General features: G+C 43.3%; 1 protein-coding gene across 2 annotated transcripts in view; it reads left to right on the top strand.

Annotated features, from left to right (window-relative positions):
* Positions 1-12,945, top strand: part of LOC141114042 (uncharacterized) — a 34,748-nt gene extending 21,803 nt beyond the window's left edge. For both annotated transcript variants that reach the window (XM_073607487.1, XM_073607488.1), the window contains exon 8: positions 10,146-12,945. In XM_073607487.1, the coding sequence (XP_073463588.1) occupies positions 10,146-12,555 (2,410 nt within the window). In that variant the 3' untranslated portion in view covers positions 12,556-12,945. The remainder of the gene's footprint in view (positions 1-10,145) is intronic.
* Positions 12,946-17,025: the final 4,080 nt, after the last annotated feature.

Below are 17,025 nucleotides of genomic sequence, written 5' to 3'. Positions count from 1 at the left end.
CTTTATCCGGCCCTCGGGGCACTATACCTCGCACTGATACAAGGCAATATCCCTCCCACTGATATCACCAGTGGGGCACTATTCCTTCCACTTCACCAAAGATGGGGCAATATTCCTGCCACTGAAACCAACAATGGGACACTATTCCTTCCACTGATACCAACAATGGGACACTATTCTTCCCACTAATACCAATGATGGGACACTATTCCTTTCACTTTACAAAAGATGGGGCACTATTCCTCCCACTGAAACTAACAATGGAACACTATTACTCCCCCTACTGACCACATGGTTTACAGTACCTTGAAAAATTATTCATACCCCTTCAAATTTTCCACATTTTCTCATGTTACAGCCAAAAACGTAAATGCATTATATTTTATGTGATAGACCAACACAAAGTGGCACATAATTGTGAAGTGGAAGGAAAATGATAAATGGTTTTCAAATTTTTCTACAAATAAATATGTGAAAAGTGTGGGGTACATTTGTATTCAGCCCCCCGGAGTCAATACTTTGTAGAACCGCCTTTCACTGCAATTACAGCTGCAAGTCTTTTTGGGGATGTCTCTACCAGCTTTGCACATCTAGAGAGGGAAATTTTTGCCCATTCTTCTGTGCAAAATAGCTTGAAGAGGAACTGCAGTCTGCTCACATAATTTGTAATAAAAACATCTTTGCTATTCTGAAGCTTCCCTCCAAGCACTTTGCATATTATTTTATATATACTGTGTTTCTGTACTTGCCAAACATGCTGTAGAAATCTCCCTCCACTGAGTCTGGCTGCAATCATTTTAACTGTAGGGAGCTGAAGCTGCTGCTTGTTCACTTCCTGGATTTACACAGACACACAGAGGCACACCCTGCAGGTCTCATTGGCCCTCTTATGACTCATCCCCCCTCCCTTCCTGGCAAACTCTCACGAAAGTGAGATAAAGAGCTGTGCATAATGTCATAAGCCTAGGCTAATGACCAGACAAGAAATAGGAAGTGGGTTGTATAAGGTATTTACTGGCAGAAAAAAAAATGTTTTACTATCCAAAGTTAAAACAACAACAAGGGCAGAAGATTTAATAGATGGAAAGATGAAAAATTGACTGAAGTTCCGCTTTAACCACTTGCCGACTGCCTCACGCATATATACGTGAGCAGAATGGCACGGGCAGGCAAAATCACGTACCCATACGTGATTGCCTTCCCGCGGGCGGGGGGTCCGATCGGACCCCCCCCGGTGCCAGCGGCGGTCGGCATTTGGCTAGGAGCGATGAGAGACGAGGGGGAGACCATCCGATCGTGGCCCCCCCCTCGCGATCGCTCCCAGCCAATGAGGAACATCCCCTGCCTGTGTATAGTACACACAGGCAGAGGATGTGATGTCATCTCTCCTCGGCTCGGCAGTTTCCGTTCTAGCGCCGAGGAGAGAAGACATGTAAGTGCACCAACACACACACACACAGTAGAACATGCCAGGCACACAAAACACCCCCGATCCCCCCCCGATCGCCCCCCGATCACCCCTCCCTCCTCCCTGTAACACTGACACCAAGCAGTATTTTTTTTTTTTTTTCTGATTACTGCATGGTGTCAGTTAGTGACAGTTAGTGTGGTAGGACAGTGAGTATTACCCCCCTTTAGGTCTAGGGTACCCCCCTAACCCCCTAACACCCCCTGTCACCAGTGTCACTAAGCGATCATTTTTCTGATCGCTGTATTAGTGTCACTGGTGACGCTAGTTAGGAACGTAAATATTTAGGTTCGCCGTCAGCATTTTATAGCGACAGGGACCCCCATATACTACCGAATAAATGTTTTAACCCCTTGATTGCCCCCTAGTTAACCCTTTCACCACTGATTACCGTATAACCGTTACGGGTGACGCTGGTTAGTTGGTTTATTTTTCATAGTGTCAGGGCACCCGCCGTTTATTACCGAATAAAGGTTTAGCCCCCTGATCGCCCGGCGGTGATATGCGTCGCCCCAGGCAGCGTCAGATTAGCGCCAGTACCGCTAAAACCCACGCACGCACCGTACACCTTCCTTAGTGGTATAGTATCTGATCTGATCAATATCTGATCCGATCAGATCTATACTAGCGTCCCCAGCAGTTTAGGGTTCCCAAAAACGCAGTGTTAGCGGGATCAGCCCAGATACCTGCTAGCACCTGCGTTTTGCCCCTCCGCCCGGCCCAGCCCAGCCCACCCAAGTGCAGTATCGATCGATCACTGTCACTTACAAAACACTAAACACATAACTGCAGCGTTCACAGAGTCAGGCCTGATCCCTGCGATCGCTAACAGTTTTTTTGGTAGCGTTTTGGTGAACTGGCAAGCACCAGCCCCAGGCAGCGTCAGGTTAGCGCCAGTACCGCTAACACCCACGCACGCACCGTACACCTCCCTTAGTGGTATAGTATCTGATCAGATCAATACCTGATCTGATCAGATCTATACTAGCGTCCCCAGCAGTTTAGGGTTCCCAAAAACGCAGTGTTAGCGGGATCAGCCCAGATACCTGCTAGCACCTGCGTTTTGCCCCTCCGCCCAGCCCGGCCCAGCCCACCCAAGTGCAGTATCGATCGATCACTGTCACTTACAAAACACTAAACGCATAACTGCAGCGTACGCAGAGTCAGGCCTGATCCCTGCGATCGCTAACAGTTTTTTTGGTAGCGTTTTGGTGAACTGGCAAGCACCAGCGGCCTAGTACACCCCGGTCGTAGTCAAACCAGCACTGCAGTAACACTTGGTGACGTGGCGAGTCCCATAAGTGCAGTTCAAGCTGGTGAGGTGGCAAGCACAAATAGTGTCCCGCTGCCACCAAAAAGACAAACACAGGCCCGTCGTGCCCATAGTGCCCTTCCTGCTGCATTCGCCAATCCTAATTGGAAACCCACCACTTCTGCAGCGCCCGTACTTCCCCCATTCACATCCCCAACCAAATGCAGTCGGCTGCATGAGAGGCATTTTCTTTATGTCCTCCCGAGTACCCCTACCCAGCGAACCCCCCCAAAAAAGATGTTGTGTCTGCAGCAAGCGCGGATATAGGCGTGACACCCCCTATTATTGTCCCTCCTGTCCTGACAATCCTGGTCTTTGCATTGGTGAATGTTTTGAACGCTACCATTCACTAGTTGATTATTAGCGTAGGGTACAGCATTGCACAGACTAGGCACACTTTCACAGGGTCTCCCAAGATGCCATCGCATTTTGAGAGACCCGAACCTGGAACCGGTTACAGTTATAAAAGTTAGTTACAAAAAAAAGTGTAAAAAAAAAAAAAACAAAACAAAAAAACACATACAAAAATATAAAATAAAAAAAAAATAGTTGTCGTTTTATTCTCTCTCTCTCTCTATTCTCTCTCTATTGTTCTGCTCTTTTTTACTGTATTCTATTCTGCAATGTTTTATTGTTATTATGTTTTATCATGTTTGTTTTTCAGGTCTGCAATTTTTTATACCTTACCGTTTACTGTGCTTTATTGTTAACCATTTTTTTGTCTTCAGGTACGCCATTCACGACTTTGAGTGGTTATACCAGAATGATGCCTGCAGGTTTAGGTATCATCTTGGTATCATTCTTTTCAGCCAGCGGTCGGCTTTCATGTAAAAGCAATCCTAGCGGCTAATTAGACTGCTTTTACAAGCAGTGGGAGGGAATGCCCCCACCGTCTTCCGTGTTTTTCTCTGGCTCTCCTGTCTCAACAGGGAACCTGAAAATGCAGCCGGTGATTCAGCCAGCTGACCATAGAGCTGATCAGAGACCAGAGTGGCTCCAAACATCTCTATGGCCTAAGAAACCGGAAGCTACGAGCATTTTATGACTTAGATTTGCCGGATGTAAACAGCGCCATTGGGAAATTGGGAAAGCATTTTATCACACCGATCTTGGTGTGGTCAGATGCTTTGAGGGCAGAGGAGAAATCTAGGGTCTAATAGACCCCAATTTTTTCAAAAAAGAGTACCTGTCACCACCTATTGCTATGATAGGGGATATTTACATTCCCTGAGATAACAATAAAAATGATTTAAAAAAAAAATATATGAAAGGAACAGTTTAAAAATAAGATAAAAAAGCAAAAAAAAAAAAAAAAAAAAAAAGCACCCCTGTCCCCCCTGCTCTCGCGCTAAGGCGAACGCAAGCGACGGTCTGGCGTCAAATGTAAACAGCAATTGCACCATGCATGTGAGGTATCACCGCGAAGGTCAGATCGAGGTCAGTAATTTTAGCAGTAGACCTCCTCTGTAAATCTAAAGTGGTAACCTGTAAAGGCTTTTAAAGGCTTTTAAAAATGTATTTAGTTTTACGCCACTGCACGCTTGTGCGCAATTTTAAAGCATGTCATGTTTGGTATCCATGTACTCGGCCTAAGATCATCTTTTTTATTTCATCAAACATTTGGGCAATATAGTGTGTTTTAGTGCATTAAAATTTAAAAAAGTGTGTTTTTTCCCCAAAAAATGCGTTTGAAAAATCGCTGCGCAAATACTGTGTGAAAAAAAAAATGAAACACCCACCATTTTAATCTGTAGGGCATTTGCTTTAAAAAAATATATAATGTGTGGGGGTTCAAAGTAATTTTCTTGCAAAAAAAAATAATTTTTTCATGTAATCAAAAAGTGTCAGAAAGGGCTTTGTCTTCAAGTGGTTAGAAGAGTGGGTTATGTGTGACATAAGCTTCTAAATGTTGTGCATAAAATGCCAGGACAGTTCAAACCCCCCCCCAAATGACCCCATTTTGGAAAGTAGACACCCCAAGCTATTTGCTGAGAGGCATGTCGAGTCCATGGAATATTTTATATTGTGACACAAATTGCGGGAAAGAGACAATTTTTTTTTTTTTTTTGCACAAAGCTGTCACTAAATGATATATTGCTCAAACATGCCATGGGAATATGTGAAATTACACCCCAAAATACATTCTGCTGCTTCTCCTGAGTACGGGGATACCACATGTGTGGGACTTTTTGGGAGCCTAGCCGCGTACGGGACCCCGAAAACCAAGCACCGCCTTCAGGCTTTCTAAGGGCGTAAATTTTTGATTTCACTCTTCACTGCCTATCACAGTTTCGGAGGCCATGGAATGCCCAGGTGGCAAAAAAAACCCCAAATGACCCCATTTTGGAAAGTAGACATCCCAAGCTATTTGCTGAGCGGTATAGTGAGTATTTTGCAGACCTCACTTTTTGTCACAAAGTTTTGAAAATTGAAAAAAGAAAAAAAAAATTTTTTTTCTTGTCTTTCTTTATTTTCAAAAACAAATGAGAGCTGCAAAATACTCACCATGCCTCTCAGCAAATAGCTTGGGGTGTCTACTTTCCAAAATGGGGTCATTTGGGGGGGGTTTGTGCCACCTGGGCATTCCATGGCCTCCGAAACTGTGATAGGCAGTGAAGAGTGAAATCAAAAATTCACGCCCTTAGAAATCCTGAAGGCGGTGATTGGTTTTCGGGGCCCCGTACGCGGCTAGGCTCCTAAAAAGTCCCACACATGTGGTATCCCCATACTCAGGAGAAGCAGCTAAATGTATTTTGGGGTGCAATTCCACATATGCCCATGGCCTGTGTGAGCAATATATCATTAAGTGACAACTTTGTGCAAAAAAAAAAAAAAAAAAAAAAAAATTTGTCACTTTCCCGCAACTTGCGTCAAAATATAAAATATTCCATGGACTCAACATGCCTCAAAGCAAATAGCTTGGGGTGTCTACTTTCCAAAATGGGGTCATTTGGGGGGGGGTTATGCCATCTGGGCATTTTATGGCATTCAAAACTGTGATAGGTAGTGAGGAGTAAAATCAAAAATGTACGCCCTTAGAAATCCTGAAGGCAGTGATTGGTTTTCGGGGCCCCGTACGCGGCTAGGCTCCTAAAAAGTCCCACACATGTGGTATCCCCATACTCAGGAGAAGCAGCTAAATGTATTTTGGGGTGCAATTCCACATATGCCCATGGCCTGTGTGAGCAATATATCATTTAGTGACAACTTTTTGTAATTTTTTTTTTTTTTTGTCATTATTCAATGACAAAAAAAATTAATATTCAATGGGCTCAACATGCCTCTCAGCAATTTCCTTGGGGTGTCTACTTTCCAAAATGGGGTCATTTGTGGGGGTTTTGTACTGCCCTGTCATTTTAGCACCTCAAGAAACGACATAGGCAGTCATAAATTAAAGGCTGTGTAAATTCCAGAAAATGTACCCTAGTTTGTAGGCGCAATAACTTTTGCGCAAACCAATAAATATACACTTATTGACATTTTTTTTACCAAAGACATGTGGCCGAATACATTTTGGCCTAAATGTATGACTAAAATTGAGTTTGTTGGATTTTTTTTAGAACAAAAAGTAGAAAATATCAATTTTTTTCAAAATTTTCGGTCTTTTTCCGTGTATAGCGCAAAAAATAAAAACGGCAGAGGTGATCAAATACCATCAAAAGAAAGCTCTATTTGTGGGAAGAAAAGGACGCAAATTTCGTTTGGGTACAGCATTGCATGACCGCGCAATTAGCAGTTAAAGCGACGCAGTGCCAAATTGTAAAAAGTGCTCTGGTCAGGAAGGGGGTAAATCCTTCCGGGGCTGAAGTGGTTAAGCTCTTTCAGATTGGATGGAGAGCATCTGGGGACAGCAATTTTTAAGTCTTACCCCAGATTCTCAGATTTAGCGCTGGACTTTGACTGGGCCATTCTAACACATGAATATGCTTGGATCTAAACCATCAATTGTAGCTCTGGCTATATGTTTAGGGTCGTTGTCCTGCTGGAAGGTGAACTTCCGCCCCAGTCTCAAGTCCTTTGCAGACTCTAACAGGTTTTCTTCTAAGATTGTCCTGTTTTTGGCTCCATCCATCTTCTCATCAACTCTGACCAGCTTTCCTGTCCCTGCTGAAGAAAAGCATCCCCACATTATGATGCTGCCACCACCATGTTTCACGGTGGGGATGGTGTGTTCAGGGTGATGTGCAGTGTCAGTTTTCTGCCACACATAGCATTTTGCTTTTAGGCCAAAAAGTTAAATGTTGGTCTCATCTGACCAGAGCACCTTCTTCCACATGTTTGCTGTGTCCCCCACATGGCTTTTTGCAAACAGGAATTCTTATGGCTTTCTTTCAACAATGTCTTTCTTCTTGTCACTCTTCCATAAAGGTCAGATTTGTGGAGAGCACGACTAATAGTTGTCCTGTGGACAGATTCTCCTACCTGAGCTGTGGATCTCTGCAGCTCCTCCAGAGTTACCATGGGCCTCTTGGCTGCTTCCCTGATTTGTGCTCTCCTTGCCCGGCCTGTCAGTTTAGGTGGACGGCCATGTCTTGGTAGGTTTGCAGTTGTGCCATACTCTTTACATTTTTGGATGATGGATTGAACAGTGCTCCGTGAGATGTTCAAAGCTTGGGATATTTTTTTATAATCCAAGCCTGCTTTAAACTTCTCTGCAACCTTATCCCTGACCTGTCCGGTGTGTTCTTTGGCCTTCATGATGCTGTTTGTTCACTAAGGTTCTCTAACAAACCCCTTAGGGCTTCATAGAACAGCTGTATTTACACTGAGATTAAACCACACACAGGTGGACTCAAAACTAGGTTTAATAGGTGACTTCTGAAAGCAATTGGTTCCACTAGATTTTAGTTAGGGGTATCAGAGTAAAGGGGGCTAAATACAAATGCACACCACACTTTTCACATATTTATTTGTAAAAAATTTGGAAAACCATTTATCATTTTCCTTCCACTTCACAATTATGTGCCACTTTGTGTTGGTCTATCGCATAAAATCCCAATAAAATACATTTAGGTTTTTGCTTGTAACATGACAAAATGTGGAACATTTCAAGGGGTATGAATACTTTTTCAAGGTACTGTATATAATGCTTTTTACTCCCACTGGCAACCAAACCTGGAACATTGTCTACTCCCACTGATGCTAGAACATTTTCTATTGCCACTGGCCAGTTTGGCCCTCCTAAAGCCTAAACTTTATAAAATTAAACTGTCCTTTTTATTTAAAAAGTTTGGAGACCCCTGCACTAGGGCATCTAGATCTCACTAGGGAATGGTATTTTTTCTGGTTCAATAATTGTTATTGCAGATATAGCATTGAAAAATAGAATAATGTTGGAGGCACTTAGGTTGCCCACGCAGGGGCTAGAAGTGGCACGTAGAAAACATGGAACGTACAACATAAACAGAGGAGGGAAGCCTCCTAATTGAACAATCACAGAAAACCTGAATGCAACATTTGTATATTTGGGGAAAACCCCATAGAGTGCAAGAGTAACCAGGACAAATATCTAGTAACTCAGCCTTGAATTAGTCTTGGGCATCCATCAATAACTAAAGAGGGCTAAAAGCCCCTGAAAGAGAGAGAAGAAAATGGTAAGAAAAGTCAAAAGGGGAAGGTAGAGATGGAGGAGAAGGGTACCCGGGATCACCCAGGATACCAGTCAGCACTGACCCACACTAGTCAGAGGGAGTTTAGGGAAGACGTACGTCAACCATGGCTCCCAGACTTTAAGGAACTTAGCATGTGTGCCTTTAAGAATACTAGACATTTGTTCATTGACCATCATAGCCCTCAAACGGTTTTTCACTTCCTGAAAAGGGGCCATGGGTTTCAGGGTGAAATCAGGGTAGCCAAGACTGGCTAGTTTGTTCATGTTATACATGCGACAGGTTCACTTTAGTTAGCTAATGCAGTTCTGTTGGCACAGAATTTTAGATTATCAACTAATCCTCCCAAATTACTTTCCATCACCCCTCACTGCAGTGTTTAACTTAGCGCCAAAACCAGAGGCGTAACTAGAACCTTCAGGGTCCCAGTGCAAGAATCCATGAAGGGCCCCCCCTGACCGGGGGCCCTTCCCACTGATTCCAGGGCCTATTACTCCCGTCATGGGACCCTATATTACAGTCCTGCAGCAGGACCCTTTCACATGTTCTGCAGTGGGCCCCCCACTTTTTACTATTTTATTTTGTATTATTTTTTACAATCTCTTAGGAGCCCCGCTGGGCGGCTTTGGTGAAATATCAGGGGGTCTAAACAGACCTCTGATGTTCCACCTTTGAGACAGAAAGGAGATTGAGGACACAATCTACATCTCTGCAGCCTCAGCAGCACAGAATGAATGGACAGGATAAGCTCTATACAGAGCTTCCCGATCATTCACAAACTGAAGCATAGTAAACACAGTAAACAGTAAGCTTTTATTATGAATGAACAGAGTCAGTGATTGGTACAAATCACTGACTCTGTCCATTCAGAAAAAGAAAGGGGCCGGTAAATGACATGTTTACTAGCCACTTCCCATGCTCTCCATCCTGACACATCCCTCGTAGCAGCCAGTGGGAGAAGGGGGGGGGGGGGGCAGGGCAACATATAGAAGAACTGATCCCCTCCATTTTCCTCCTGCAACCTGCCTGCGGGAGGGAGAGCAGGAGAAGCAGACTTTCAGCGGCTGCAGGAGGAAAATCGAGGGCATCGGATCCTCTATATGCCGCCACCCCCACCACCCCTCCTATCCAGGTGTACAAGGAAGTTGTACGGGCCCCCTGGAGCATCGGGGTGGGTCGCAATTACGACCCCTGTAGAAACGCCCCTGGTCAAGGCTGACGATTGCTGCATGGCCCTCTATTCTCCATGTTGGAGGATCATGTCACAACTGTATCTCAAGATTCACACAGGAAGATTCACTTTGCACAGACCGCTCATTCCTATTTGTACCTTCTAACTACCTAGATCCACCAGTGTGGTCATGCCTCGCTAATGTCAGCCTGACCCAGACACATGCTCTGCACTCCACATTCTGGATCAGCAATGCACAGGGAATATTTAGGTGATCTTCTCTCATTCATACACACTGGCTCTGACAGTTCCACATTTCAGGCTCTGGGATGGTAGGAATAGTGTTTTGTTAGAATTAGTATTATCACTGTATTAGGTTAAGTGTGTGTTATTAGACAGGGTTACAACACTGGGAAACAAAAAAAAGTTACTAAAAAAAGTTTTCCGATATGGATCATGGGTATCACTGATAGAACCACAGACTGGCTGCACAGAAAAGGATATCATTTAAATATAGGCTGTGATCCTGAATTGATTCCAAGCAATACCTGTGTTGCTAATAGATGCATGTTTTGTTCCCCACAGTAACACACACAACAACTTGCGGATCACAAGAATATTAAAGTGTTTGGGGGAGATGGGCTACGAAAGATTCCAGGCACCACTGGTGAGGTTTTTCCTGAGGGAGACCCTGTGTAATGGCCAACTACAAAGTGTGAAACAAAGTGCTTTGGACTATTTTATGTTCACCGTGAAGGACAAGAAACAACGCCGAAGCCTGGTGCACTTTGCTTGGGTGCACTACAAACCGCAAAATAGGTTTATCTGGGGGCCTGTGGAGAAACTCCAGAAGTTTAATCCTCCTCCAGAAAATTGGGAACAAGATGGTGAAGTTGACACTTTAGAAGAGTTAAATATACCGATGATACCCTCAATGAATGACCGCTCAGAGGGTTACTATGTAGAAGACCGTGAAGTTGCAAGAAGTGAGCCAGAGAATAAGAGAGAACGTGGCTTAGTTAGGAGAACTGTGCATTATGTATCAACGCATATTCTGTTCAGATTTTTTAGCTCTTTTCTGTATTTTTTCACATCATTTTGGCCTTTCAGATACATAGGTGGCATCTTCTGGTTTAGAGGAGAGGCAAGAAATGAAGACAGATCAAATGAAGACCAAATCAGTGTGAAAACAGAAGGCACTAAGACTGAAAAAACAACGGCTGCAGACATGGCAACTGTAAACATGTCACAAGAATATAAAGGTAGATCACAAGGTTTCACAAAATCAGAGCGTTTATTAAAAGATCCTGAAAGGCAAAAAAGACACAAAACAGAACCTAAAGAGCTGAATGTAAGTGCTGATGTGAGAACTGATAACAGTATGGATGAGAGTAAAACGGAAGCCAAACTAGAAACAGAGGGCAATGGCAGCAAGTGTGAAAGTATTTCAGAAGATGCCATGGGATCGGCAGATAAAAAAGCCTTGGTCAGCATCGAAATGCCAGAAAATAGACAGGCCAAAGAAGATGATAACCATACAGAAAATGAAGATGACTCAAGGAATTTTACAAAGGGCAAACATGTCATAAAATTAGCGGAGGGCCAGACTTCAGAAAATGATCGATTAGAAGGGGCTGAAGAAGGTAGTGTAAAAGAAGATAATGATGCAAAAGACAGTGAATCATACAACCACGGTGGGGGCCGAGAGCATGATGGGAAACATATAGCTAATGCAGGGAACCAAACAGAGGAAAAAAATATATACAATGGCAATAGTGAACATGAAGATGCATCCAAAGTGAAGCTTGTTCCACTGTTCAGTGGAGGGGGGGATGATGCTGAGAAGGCAAAGATTATTATGATAGAAGACCAAAGAGAGACATCAACTGTGTGGTCAGGGGACAATGATGGAGGGAATATTGGGACCCAAAACACATTGCCTCAGACAGACAAAACAGACCAGGTTGAAAGAGATAATGATAAAACCGAGGTTGAAGAAGCAGCCAATGTGAAGCTATCACCACAGCTTGGTGAAGTAGGAGATGATGAGAACCTAGGGATTAGTAAAATAGAAGACAGTAGAGGAACATTGGTTCTGGAGTCAGGGGACAATGATGGAGGGAATATTGGGGCACAAAATACACTGCTTGAGACAGACAAAACAGAACAAGTTGACAGAGATGGGAAGACCAAGGATGAAGGAGCAGCCATTGTGAAACTATCACCACAGTTTGGTGAAGAAGGAGGTGAAGATAAAAACCCAGGGACTAATAATGTAGAAGACAAAAGAGGAACATTGGTTGTGGGGTCAGTTGACAATGATGGGGGGAATACTGGAGCACAAAACACATTGCCTGAGATAGACAAAACAAACCAATTTGAAAGAGATGATGGGGAAACCAAGGATGAAGAAGCAGCCAATGTGAAACTATCACCACATTTAGGTAAAGAAGGAGATGAGGATGAGGACCCAGGGATTAATAAAATAGAAGACAACAGAGGAACATTGGTTCTGGGGTCAGGGGACAGTGATGGAGGGAATATTGGGGGACAAAACACATTGCCTGAGAAAGACAAAACAGACCAAGTTGACAGAGATGATGGAAAGACCAAGTATGAAGAAGCAGCCAATGTGAAACTATCACCACAGTTGGGTGAAGAAGGGGGTGAAGATAAAAACCCAGGGATTCATAAAATAGAAGACAATAGAAGGACACTGGTTCTGGGGTCAGGGGACAATGATGGTGGGAAGATTGAAGCACAAAACACATTGCCTGAGACAGACAAAACAAACCAATTTGAAAGAGATGATGGGGACACCAAGGATGAAGAAGCAGCCAATGTGAAACTAATACCACAGTTTGGTGAAGAAGGAGATGAAGATGAGATCCCAAACATTAGTAAGATAGAAGACAGTAGAGGGGCATTGGTCCAGGGGTCAGGGGACAATGATGGAGAGAATATTGAGGCACAAATCATAAAGCCTAATGCCTAAGAATGAAAAATCATAGTAGGTTGAAAGAGTTTGCCATAACAGAGCAGATATGTATTTAACGTCGGAAAATGAGGAAGGAATGAAGTCAGTAGATGGAAAAATAGTGCAGAGTGAGATCTACAATTAAGAGAATAAACAGGAAATTAAGAGAATCAACGGTGGAAAATAAACCAGAGCAAGCTCTGTTGTTGAAAGTTCCTGGAGAACCAGAAATGTTTAAACCACACACATATGACAATATAAAGACTCAAGCATATGTGAGAAGGTAGAGAACATACAATTCCCTCCACCTACAATCAAGTAAAACACTGTATGTCAAGAAAAATATTTTATTTACTAATAGATTATTTTATATAATAAAAATGACAATAAAACAACATAAATCCCTAACTTGACATATGTGTGTTCTTTTGCAAACTCCCATTCTAATGACAAAGGAATATAAATGATTCTATTCTTGCAATTAAAACTATTCCTTGTACATTCATTACATTTGATACTGGTAAAAGGCCTTTGGGTTTTTATTTGTACTGCAGTCTGTGTCCTGCTGGGAAGATTTCACTTCCTGTCCTGGAGAAACAACAGGAAGTAAAATCAAATCTCTTCAGAGTAAGGGGAAATTCCCCTTTAGACAGCGGTCACCAAAACAGGTGTCCTTATTGGAAGATCCCTCCTCTATTCCTGTTCTGATGACAACTGAAAAAAGTTGGAATTCCCCATCACTTTCTGTCCCAGTCACAGTGGTCACCAGGACATTGGGATACGGACAGACAGAAATAAGTTTTTAATATATTTATTACATTCGTAGGTAATGTAGGCTGGTCCTAGACCCACCCCAGCTTGTGATTGGACAACGATGGAGCAGTAATGTATTTATGTGACGACCCTTCTGCTACCCCCTCTTTACAGTATTTTTACTGAGGGCCCATTTATGTATGCGCATGAAGGTGCATTTTTTTGTAGTGTTAGGCTGGATTCACTTCTATGCATTTTTAGTGCTTTTTGCATTTTGCAGATTTGCACTACAGTCCATTTAACATGGTTTCCCATGGAACACGTTCTGTAGTGCAAATCTGCAAAATGCAAAAGGCACTAAAAATGCATAGAGGTGAATCCAGCCTTAGGAAGGTGCATTGTCATGTGTCAACGTGCATTTACTTTGTGCGTTGATATGAGTTATTGACATGCATTGATCCTCATTTTCATTGCATTTTTGACCTTTTGTTTTGGAGGAGATAGAAATATCAGCCATTAATACCTCTTGCCAGCCAGTGGCCTTCCAGTGCACTAAAACACAGAAAAAAAACAGACTTTTTTTCCAAAACTACAGCACTTGCAGAGCTGAGATAGGATTTTTTTTTTTTTTTTTTGCTATGTGTTTCGCCTTCACCTCCCCTTCACTTCCTGTCCCAGAGAAATAACAGGAAATAAGAGGAAAGATGAAAGAAATTTCCCATTTTGACACCTGTCAAAATCGACGCCCTGAGTTAAAAATGCCATGGCTGGAGACATTGTGGCCACGGCATGTGTACAGCCCGGTCTGGCTGTTATTTTATGGTTCGGGTGGGCAGCTGAACCATAAAATACCCATCTGAAAGAGGCCTAAGAACTTTCTGTACAACTGAGCAAGACCAAAGGTAAAGCTGTAGTTTAAATAAATTTAAAGGTGAAATTGTGCTGAAAAGCGTATAAGCTGCTGGCAGAACAATCCATATAAATGATATATTGCTGTTTGCTGATGAGGCGCGTATGAGGATATGGGGGTGCTAACAGGGACCATTAAAAATCACATGCCTTGTATTAATCTTTTTATGATTAAAGGGCAACTCCACTTTCGTGGGGAAAAAAAATAGCAAATAAAGAAAAAATATAGTAAATCTAACCAAATCTCTACAACAGGCGTTATTGGGGGGCCAAGTGGAAGGAGTTACCTGGGCACACAAAGAAACTCATTTCTTTCATTTTTACAGCATCTGGGATTGCGGTTGCTAGGTCTTGGAGAAAGCCCTTGATCCCCTTCGACTTAGTGAAAGCGAAGCTAACGTGGATCATGATTAATGAACGCCTCTCAGTGATCCTATTGGACAAACAGCCAGCTTTCCACAAGATTTGGGAACCGTGGCTGACCTATATGTCTACGGGATAATGAGTAGTTAATAGATCCTAATGAAGATCTACAGGGGTACACTCAACCCCCCCCCCACACACACCCTCCCCCTTCTATCTCTCTCTTATCTTCTCTCTTTTCCTTTCCTTTTCATTGCAGGATTTCCTGTCTATTGTTTAATGTTGTTATCCTAGTACTTTATGAGAAAGTCCAAGGTATGGCATAAGGTTTATTAGTTTTAAGGCGGTGAGGGGTACATTTGGGGTCCTTCCATCCACAGTGAGATCCCAAAGGGGGTGGCTGGGTGGGACCCTGGCCCTTTACCTTCTCTCCAATAAGTGATGTGGAGATTATTCTAGGAACAACGAATATATATAGATGGACAGCTACATCTCCAAATGTATGACACTATATTTTACGTAAATCTGTATGTGAGTGGAAGTGGTCAGAATTGGAAGAGAGTAACCGGACAGCCTTGTCCACCTCATGCAGAGATAGTGGAGATGATATCACCTATTTGTATAATTCCCGCAGGCCACGTTGGCCGAGATATGTTTCTATTTCCTAAAACTTATGAAATGTATACTGTATTTTTCTATCTGCTAATTTCAATAAACACTATTGAAAAAGAAAAATAATATAGCACATATAATTGTGACACTAATCATATTGTAATTGAATGTTATTAAAAATGACATTTCCTTTTCAATCTGCAGCCACTGTAATTTTCTGAGAATGCATTGCAATATGGCTACCTGGAGTTGTCCTGTACACAGAATGTACTGACCACTCCCCAGAAACATCATTTCCTGCTTGTGTGATTGGCTCGCCAATTTTCCCAGAATTGTGCCTAAGATACAAGTCAGATTTCAGGCATCCCCTGCAACAAAAATGTCATTTTTGAAGAGATACTTTCAATAGGAACACGTCTAAAGGGATGCAGGCCCAGTAGATATCCTCATTATCGCCCTGCAGCTACACACCTGACAGTTAATTATGAAACCCCTCCCATTAGACTCACTCAGTACTCAGTACAGAGGCACAGACAAACACACAGGGCTTTCTTCAGAATAACAAAAGGTAGGAATCTGCAACAAAGGTTGTTAAAATCCTCGCAATGTACATAGATCACCCGGAGGGGAATGTTTTTTATCTCAACAAAAGTGGAGTTACGCTTTAAGGCTGGGTTCACACTTATGCGAAGGTTTTTCCTGCATCCAGTTTGCATGACAGGAGACTGTGACCGGTTCACACATCTCCGGGGCGTCCACAGTCCGCACTTAAAAAGGATCCTGTGAGTCTTTGGCTCCGATAAAGCTGCGAATTTAGGCGAAAAATTCGGACCTGATTCACACCTGAATCGGTAAACAGGGACGCACCGGACCCCATGCTGTGAGCCGCGGCCGCAGCATGTGTGAACGGAGCTTCAAGAGTCCACCAACTCCGGTAAGAGTTTTTATTGCACATACAGGCGGTGGAGTACTTGGAGAATTTATGGTGTACACTGATTCACTTTTCTTTTGGGACATTTTTCATCAAAGCTGTAGTTCGGCTTTAAACAAAATGTTTTGGCTTTAGATATATTTTGTTAATACGCGTACATTTAATTTTTTTTTTCTACAAAGATGTTACAAAACATATACGAGAGCCGGTTCACACCAGGAAAAAGCACGGGAACTCGCTCGATTTCAAACCCGCATCGGTGTGAACCTGGGCTAAATGTACATCTATTTTCCCTGAATTTTACTGCAAGTCGGTGTGAATTCAGCCTAAGGCTGGGTTCACACTGGTACGACACGACAGCTGTCCTACTTTGGATCCGACTTTGCCCTGCGACTAGAAGCCCATATACGTCGGACTTTCAATGAACGGGGATCTGACTTGGATCCCCGCCAATACCAGGCACTGTGTTTGGTATGAATCTTGAGGGGGAACTCCACGCTAAATTTTAAATAAAAAACCGGCGACTTCCGGCCGGATGTGATCAGGGCAGCACACCTCCCTCCACAGCTCCGTTACTCCTGACTAATCTCCGGGACTTTGGAGCACTTTTTACCGGCCTGAGCTGCACAAAACTACCACAGCTACACAGGGGAAGGTGCGCTGAACCCAGTTATGCCATTGTCCGCTTCTAAAAAGTCAGCTAAGCCCCCCACGGACCAAAGACAGACCCGCTCCGTAAAGGACACATCTCCTGGCCCCGCCCCCGCCATCTTGGCTTCTTCCTCACAGAAACAACGTGCTAAAGCCGCAGCAGATAAGATGACACAGGCTAAAACAGCATAGGAGACAGCTCCGGCACCCAATCTGAACCCTGCAGTGGACACAGAATCGATCACCCGACCGATCCTGGAGGCAATCAG

Source organism: Aquarana catesbeiana, linkage group LG12 (genome assembly GCF_042186555.1).
Source record: "Aquarana catesbeiana isolate 2022-GZ linkage group LG12, ASM4218655v1, whole genome shotgun sequence".
NCBI lineage: Eukaryota > Metazoa > Chordata > Amphibia > Anura > Ranidae > Aquarana > Aquarana catesbeiana.
Note: the sequence above shows the minus strand (reverse complement) of the source record. Positions and strands in the feature narration are given on the sequence as shown.